Source organism: Phaethon lepturus, unplaced genomic scaffold (genome assembly GCF_000687285.1).
Source record: "Phaethon lepturus isolate BGI_N335 unplaced genomic scaffold, ASM68728v1 scaffold48094, whole genome shotgun sequence".
In the NCBI taxonomy this organism is placed as follows: Eukaryota; Metazoa; Chordata; class Aves; order Phaethontiformes; family Phaethontidae; genus Phaethon; species Phaethon lepturus.
In genome coordinates this window covers 1-8,579 of record NW_010537942.1, presented here as the reverse complement: position 1 = coordinate 8,579, position 8,579 = coordinate 1, and the positions used below count along the sequence as shown (strand labels likewise).

General features: G+C 43.3%; 1 protein-coding gene across 1 annotated transcript in view; it reads left to right on the top strand.

The window, feature by feature from the left end:
- Positions 1–5,592, top strand: part of CTTNBP2NL (CTTNBP2 N-terminal like) — a 15,686-nt gene extending 10,094 nt beyond the window's left edge. Inside the window, exons 2-4 of the mRNA XM_010286620.1 lie at positions 266–496; positions 2,824–2,931; positions 3,740–5,592. Coding sequence (XP_010284922.1) covers positions 266–496; positions 2,824–2,931; positions 3,740–5,221 — 1,821 coding nt within the window. The 3' untranslated portion in view covers positions 5,222–5,592. The remainder of the gene's footprint in view (positions 1–265; positions 497–2,823; positions 2,932–3,739) is intronic.
- Positions 5,593–8,579: the final 2,987 nt, after the last annotated feature.

The window sequence follows — 8,579 nt, the reverse complement described above, 5'->3', positions numbered from 1 at the left end:
TTCAGCAGGTATCACTTCACCTGTCTGTCATAGGCATTACTGTCTCTCTCTCGTCTGTTAACCAGGGACCTTTAACATGACACACTTGTGGTTTTTCCTGTCTGAATACTCTTATAGCAGATAACAGGATATGAATCAAGCTGTGTTAAGATCTCTTTGTCGTGTGGAAAACTGGGGAAGAGGAGTATTAACTACAAAAACTTTCTTCTTTAGCTAGTTCTCTATTTCAAGTATATTGAAATGCAAATTTGTTTTTGTATTGCAGGCCCAGCATAGAGACACGTTCATTGAAGAACGCTATGGGAAGTACAACATCAGTGATCCACTAATGGCTTTGCAGAGAGATTTTGAGACTCTGAAAGAGGGAAATCATGGTGAAAAGCAACCAGTTTGCTCTAATCCCTTATCTATTTTGAAAGTGGTGATGAAACACTGCAAGAATATGCAAGAAAGAATGTTATCCCAACTAGCTGCAGCGGAAAGCAGACACAGAAAGGTAGGTTTTGCTTCAAATAAGACATGCAGAAGTTTATAGTTGCATTTTGATAATGTTGACTTCAGCAAAAACACTTAAATGCCTTTTGTTACAAAAACGCTTAAATGCACCTTTGTAAAACTTCTCACTCAAGCTTACCAGCTGTATCATATTATTAATTGTAATTCCAAAATTTGAAATATATGCAAGATGTTTTTGTTGGGACACACAAGAAAGGAACTAGCTTGTTCACAGCTGGGAGGTATAGTGCTTACCAAAATGTAAGAAAGGATTTCTGGAAGGTTGAATTCTCAGCAGATATATCACTGTTCTGCTTGTGACTTGATCTCAGTGATTATTGACGAGCCGGTACCAGGTACTTACAGGAGTGCACCTCTTTGTGCTTTCCTAAGAAAATACAGCTTGACCAAAACTATTTTTCATGCTATTTGGCCTGTTTAATAAAGCACCTATTATTCTTCATATGTAGCTTTAACATATATTGACACCAATTAAGTGCTCGGTCCACGTGCCAAACTGTACGTCCACAGAGGTTTGCTCCTCTGGCATACCATAGATTACTAGAGGAGCATAAAGCTGCACACAAGTCTGAAAGCAAGAGTCCACTGAACTCTGCTCCTTGGAGTCTTGCCACAGTGTATTCTCTTTATGTTACTAGTTAGCTTAAAAAAAAAAAAAATGTCCTGCAGTAAATTTAAACAAGTCAAAATGATTCAAGTATTTGCCCCTGCTGTGTAGTCAGGGCAGAGAGTAATTGCCCAAGAGCACATCACTGGAATCTGTGACTCTCTGGAGCATCCCTGCAGTCACCTGCATTGCAGCACTGTATCTTAACCTCCTCACATACCTCTTTTCTGTCTTAAAGCAAAAATCTCAGATATTTTTTTTTTCACTTGTGTCGGTGGCAGACTGTGAAGTGATGCCGCTCCACTGGTGTCTAGAAGCTCTCTTTTACAATGTCAGATCTAAGTATACTTTTGGCTAGCGTCTGTGTCTGGGGCAATACCAGCCTGTCTTTTTTCACGTATGTTACTCTTGCTTTGATTAAAACTTCCTAAATCATGTACAAAGATCTCAAATACAAGTAGTGGCATTCTGTTTCTAATCAAAAGGTTCAAAGTTGAACCCTCTGTTTCATTGCTCATCAGCACGTGGGTTAAAGTTTATTTTCCCATAATCTGTTTTGATGGGGATAAGATAGAGCAAGTTCCTTTCAGTCTGTGAATAATCAGAAGCATTTCTGTTGCAGAAGCCTTACTCTGACATAAGCAACCAGCCAGCTTGACTTTTACATCCCAGACACTGTGCTTAGGGTGGGCAGCTGGAGGCACCTTCAGCTTGTGGTTTGTCCTCTGAGTCACTGGCAGTAACAGCAAGGCTGTGTGTTTCACTTTTCAGCCAAGTATCTAGCTAAATCGTGCTACTACAATCAGATATTTTTTTCCCTTTCTATCCTTCCTGTCTCCTTCTGTGAAAAGGTTGCTTGTGTACTTAAGAGATTTTCAAACATCGCTTGGAAGCTTAAATTTCAGCAGTTGAGGAGCTGCTAAATTCATGGTGAGCATGTGTTGGGAGAGCCTAGATTTTTGGTGCTGATACATGGCAGAGTCTCCTGGGAAGTTTGTATTCTGGCTTTTTTGTCGAGTTAATAGAATTTCAATTATTCATGTAATTCAGCATTAAAGCTGAAGGAGCTCCTTAACTGGGTCCTTATGGCAGGCAGTTTCATTTCAAGAGCTCATCTTGTTCTTAAGTGGAAGAACAAATTAATGTTCTTTAAAATAAACTTTGCGCTGCCGTCCTCAAATCCCCTGTGAGAAACTGGGGGAGAAGCCTGTATGCAAATTACCGCCGAAAGCGTAGCGAGGATCATCTTGTCATTGCTAGTGCCCCGTGTCTGCGGGACACCCGTTCTCCGGGGTGGTGCCTCTGCTCCTGCTGGGCTTTGTGCTAATGGTCCTGCACGGAAATTCTGATGAGGTCACCGTACAACCAAGGCTGGATAACGTGGACTTCTCAAGGCTATTCTGCAGTCTGGAGCAAAAACATGCAATTTAGCTATTTAGCAATAAAATGAAGATACAACCAGTGTGAGGTTTTCACAACTTTTCACAAACCGTCCTAACTATACCATATAATAACATAGTACTGTAACTTGTCCAAAAGCTGCTTTTCTGTGATTTTTTTCTTCTTAGTTGAATTTGGGTGTCTGAGGCTGCAGTGGTTCCTCTCCGGGGTCATTTGGCTCTGGACCGTGTGCGAAGGCACTGATCTCTCCCTGCGTGTACGTGTGCCGGGGCATTGCAGTGACCGATGTTCTTTGGCAGGTGATACTGGACCTGGAGGAAGAGCGACAGCGGCACGCCCAGGACACGGCGGAGGGGGATGATGTCACCTACATGCTGGAGAAGGAGCGGGAGCGGCTCACCCAGCAGGTATGCTTTGGTAGCTGGTAATTACCCAACCCACGGAAACCCGGGCTCCTGGGTGGCGAACTCGGTAGTGCTGTCTAATTGCACCTTCGTGTTGAAAGAGTAGCAGGGACCTTCCTCCTCTGTAAGGCGCTCCTAGCTTTTATCATTTCGATATGAAAAACAACCTTAATTTTTCGTGGTGTTTTGGTAGCTGAGTAGTGGTAAAAGCTATTAATAGGCCATGAAATGCTTTGAAATCTTGTTTCAAACTGAAATCTGAGAAGTTCTCAAGAGCAGGGCTGCGCTTACAAGTGATAAGAGTTCTCTAGTACTCAAAATTCAGAATAAGTCGTGAAAGATCTCCTAGGGGGGTTATTCAGAGATGATAATAAATATTTAAGCTACCGTTTTCTGTTACTCAAGCGCTGTAGACTTTAAACATACATAACGCATCAGCGTTTTAAAGCCTAAATGCCTTTAAAAGGCAAACCAACAAAGTAGTAAATGAGGTGGAAGGAAGCTTTGCTCCAGATTGCATGTTCAATCAGTGCATGGCAGACTGGGTGTGTATCTCACGAAAGGTCAATTGAATTTCCTACATGATATAACTACTAGTAAGTAATAATTCTTAATATGTGCAGCCTGAGTCATACAAGACTCTCTTGCAGGTACCTGGGGCAAGAACTACTTTCTTAGCCATTGCCATCTTTTACTGGGGAGTTTCTCCAAGATACATAGTAACCCCATTCCCTTTTGGGGCATTATACTTCATTTACTTTCAGGAGGTCTTGTGGTTCCCTTACAGTCCTTTATTGTTCTTGTCTTCCAGTTGGAGTTTGAAAAATCCCAAGTGAAAAAGTTTGAAAAAGAACAGAAGAAGCTGTCAAGCCAGTTGGAGGAGGAAAGAGCACGCCACAAGCAACTGTCTTCCATGCTTGTAGTGGAGTGCAAGAAAGCCACTGCCAAAGCAGCTGAAGAGGGGCAGAAGACAGCAGAATTGAGCTTGAAATTGGAAAAAGAGAAGAGTAAGGTGAGCAAACTGGAAGAGGAGCTGGCATCCAAGAGGAAGCGGGGTTTACAGATGGAAGCACAAGTAGAAAAGCAGCTCTCAGAGTTTGACATTGAAAGAGAACAACTGAAAGCCAAGCTGAACAGAGAAGAAAACCGTACAAAAGCCCTTAAAGAAGAGGTGGAATGTCTGAAGAAAGCCCTGGAAGAGCTGGAGGTTTCTTGCCAGGAGCACAGTCCTACCAAGCCTTTGCAGCCAAGCCCCTCGGTGATGTCCAGAGGTGTTGCAACTGAGAGTCCCACAGTGAAGTCTGTGTCTTGCCAGACAGAGTGTCAGCAGGCAGACCGAGCAAATCCTGCCAGCACAAGCAAAGCTATACACACCACATTTCCCAGCCCTACTACACCTACTCATTCCTATGCAAAATCCAATGGTCATTGTGATACAGACATGCAGGCGGGTAGTGAGCTACTGCAGACAAATGCAGCAGAGAACCAAGTTCAAAAGGAGAAATCTGCTGGTGCAGCCCCAGAAAACGCAGTTGAGAATGGAAGCTCTCCTGTAAGAACAGAGTCACCGGTGCCACCAATGTCCCAGGGCCCTTCTAGTGGGGTCTCCCTGTCTCCCAGTGGCACAGCTGCCTCCTCTCTAACACCTTCTCCCTGCTCCTCACCAGTTCTGACTAAACGCCTAGTGGGAGCTTCAGCAAGCAGCCCTGGTTACCAGTCATCCTACCAGGTGGGGATCAATCAGCGTTTCCATGCCGCTCGGCACAAGTTTCAGTCTCAAGCTGAACAAGACCATCAGTCAAGTGGTCTGCAGAGCCCACCGTCACGGGATTTGTCTCCTACTCTAGCAGATAACTCTGCCGCCAAGCAGTTGGCCCGCAATACAGTCACTCAGGTCCTTTCCAGATTTACCAGCCAGCAGGGACCTATTAAACCCGTCTCCCCTAACAGCTCACCCTTTGGCACAGACTATCGAAATCTGGCAAATGCTGTGAGCCCCAAAAATGAATCTGGTCACTCTCCAAGCCCTGGCAAGGTTTCCAGTCCTCTAAGCCCGCTATCTCCTGGAATTAAGTCACCAACCATTCCTAGAGCAGAAAGAGGGAACCCCCCACCCATTCCTCCAAAGAAACCCGGCCTCGCTCAGTCACCTGCTGCTCCTGCTCCACTAACCAAAACCTCTTCCCAGGCGTCCTCTCTGGGTGCCCCCATGGACGTGGCAGGTAGCTGCTCTAACAATGCTGTAGTGTCAAATGGCAAAGACGTTGAGATACTCCTGCCAACTAGCAGCTAGTCTCCAGAAAATGTGAATATGACATTCCATGGCTTAGCATCCTAAAGCTAAGACACTGTTTTTCCACTCCATGTTATTTATTTCCATAGCAGCAGATTCTGTCTGTATAAAGCATTTAGTATATTTTTTCTTTTTTAATAGGTAGGAAAATATTTTTGTTTATGAAGAAACCTTAACTACAGCTATACAGTAGCCTCAAAATGTCTCATGGCAACAGTCAAATCATTAGAGATAACAAGAACCGTAATCACGTGGTGGGACCTAACTATCAAACTCTAATGGGACTGAAATGCTACTTTTAAATTATGCAGAAATAATTTTTGCAGACTTTTTACTCCAGATGAACATTTTATAAAAAGTGCCTGAACTAAGCCTGCAATATGAATGTGATTCTCTGAAAAAGGTGAGGAGGGGGACCATCTAGCTGCAGGAACAAATTCTTCTGTGAGTCATGGAATGTTGAAACCAACACTGTTTTTCTTTTTAATTCTTTCCATTTGCTAAAATAAGTTAGCAAATATGCTACAAATTCTGTAAGGTGACCACCAGACTGACGCAGCCAGCCACGCTTTGTCCTTTAGGACATAGCTCCTAGCTACTCGAGGAAGCACACCTAAGTTTCTTGGCGTAAAATTTAGCCATAATACAATCCAGATTACTTTTGTCTCAGTATTCATTGTCCATGTAGTTCTTGCTTTCCTGTAACACATTCTGCAGAGATGCCTGTGTGCTTTAAATGGCTTAACTCTGGTTTCTGGTGTGTCACCTTGAATTTTCAAGCTCTTCAAGCATTCTACTGTTGTGTATAGAACTTCTGAGAAAAGGATCTTGCTATTACTTGACAAAGATCTCGCTATTACTTGAAAAAAAATCGCTATTCCATATGATACAGGTTTTTTGCAACAGTAACATGGGATCTCCTACTATAAACAAAAGCAATAATTTTGTTCCTCATCTGTATCAGTTGTGTCCAACTGACCTGGAACTTTACTCACTAGTTAGCTATGGGATCTTGCTGGCTTTCCTTGGCTACAAATATGGAACCAAACCATTACTGTCATGTGTAATTGAATATGTATAGATGTGTAAGTAGTTTCACACACATACATATTAAATACACAATGTATTAGGAAGATATTTATCTATTCTTGATGTTCTGCCTAATATGAAGAAAACGTGGGAATTCACCGAGACTAAAAAAATCACTCAGAGCGAGGACTTGCCTAAGTTTGAGGCAAATTGTGCATGGGAAAATTATTTGGGCCCAAGAGGGGAGGAGCAACTGATTCCTGTGCAGAAACGTCTGCTGTGGGAAGCGTAGTTGTTGCTGCAGACGTGCTGCCTGTGCTGCCCATCATTCAGCGGCACAGCACAGTTGGTTTTCTGAGTCACTGCGGCAAGAAATACAAGACAAATGCACCACACATCAGTGGCAGAGGCTGAGAGCATAACCCTGAGTTAATTATCTCAGTTGTTGTATGTGAACTGATCCTAAATTTAGAAACTGGACTTGCTGCTCAGTGTCATTCAATGTTCAGCATTTCCCTCTGCAGCAGTGTCACCTTTACACAGAGCACCTCTTCCCACTGCCAGAGACGCTTTCTCTCTTGTCTTTTTCAATATTTAACTAGACAAAATATACATCCACCTTTATTGTAGGAAAGATCCCTGCGGCAGCTGGGAGGATGCACTACTGTACGTGGCCCGATAGGTTCCTTCTAGCTTTGAGTCTCCTTTTGTAGGACATCAGAGCTCTTGTGCTGCTTTGAAGTGGCTGTTGTCTGAAGTGACCCTGCTGTTCTCTCCCGCATTCTCTCTAAATACCGTGGCATTCTCTCTAAATACCGTGGCAGGTATTTAGACTAGAACAAGAGTTTTTTTCAGACCTTTTAGTAGCCTTTTAAATTGTGGTATTACGTGCTATTGTTCCTAATCCAGTGGAATGGGCTGTGTACTAACAGTAGGGCGACAGAGGCAGCCTAGAGATAAATGGGCAGTGACTCTTTTGGAAGCACATTTACTACTTTTTTAACTTTCAAGTATCCACAGCAGGTTTTTCCTCCTGATGAAAGTAATTGTAAAAACTGATGGGCAGATGGATTTTGGCCCAGGTATGACTTCGGATTCAAAAGTGAGGCTTTTGTATACACTCCTTTAACGTGTTTCTTTGCTTTTACATTGATATGAATGGTATTATCCCCTTTCTTTATCAATAGCTCTATATAGAGAGAGATACTATGATGAAGCCAATAGGAAATGCACTGAGTACTGTTTCTTCTAAAATATAATATGGGAAGGGGTAAGCAAAGGAATGTATTTTTGCTAGTAGCCTGTCTTCTGAGAGAAACTAAGCACAAGATATTAAAATGGATCCAACTAATTCAGTAAGACATTTAGAGTTAGTATTTAACTGTTGATGTAGGTTCTGTGTGGAAGCAACTAAATGTTTCTTCTATAACTCACACCTGTTATAAGCAGACGTTGTTGCAGAGTTTGTCACTGGCTAATGGAGTATAATGAAGTGCAAAATGTATACACTAGTATTAATTCATTAACACTTGTAAATTTTTGTAAAGCCAAATGTACCAAGCTGAAGTCTTTAATCATTTTTATAGCTGATGGCGTTAAACATGTTAAACATTCATATTATCAATAAAGGACTTTATTTTTAAGATGTGCAAATTGCTTAAGAAAATGTTTGGAGTCAGGACGGTGTGTGTGGACCAAGGCTGCCTAGCAGGAAGCAGGCCAGGTGGTGATAGCCGTGCGTCTGTCTTTGTGTGACACTTTAATGTGTGCTCTGAAATGTCAGAAAAAGTGAATTTCTTTGGAGTACGATAGATAATGAGCAGTTGTGGCTGGCTGCAGTCTGGGCTGTATTGCTCCCCCATCTGAAATGGGTGGTGCTGGCGCATGGGAGCTTCGCTGCGGCAGCAGCGTGCTTCAGGTGATGCAGCACAGCACACTTGGGACAACGGTGGCTATTGGGCATTTTTAAGTAAAAACAGTGTTCCTAGAGTACCTCTTTGCCACAGCATTAGGATATTAAACGGGTAATACTTTGGGGATGTTGTGCTAATAAATGCTTTGGGTGTTTTGGGGGAAGTCCCCTGTAGATTTTTTTTTTTCAAGCAAGGTGCAGAATATCAGATGGCAATTCCCTCAGCAGCGTCGGCGCTCTGCCGCGGAGGAGCAGGGCTTGGTTCTGTCACAGGATACGGTGGAGAGCGTCCCAGCCCAGTCAAGGCACAGGCTGCAGCCCGTCCCCTTCGCCTGGAGCGCAGCATGTCGGGGCCATGAGCCACTACGTTTCTTCCCTGGAGAGCTGGGGGCTGCTCCAGCTGCCCCCCCAGCGCAG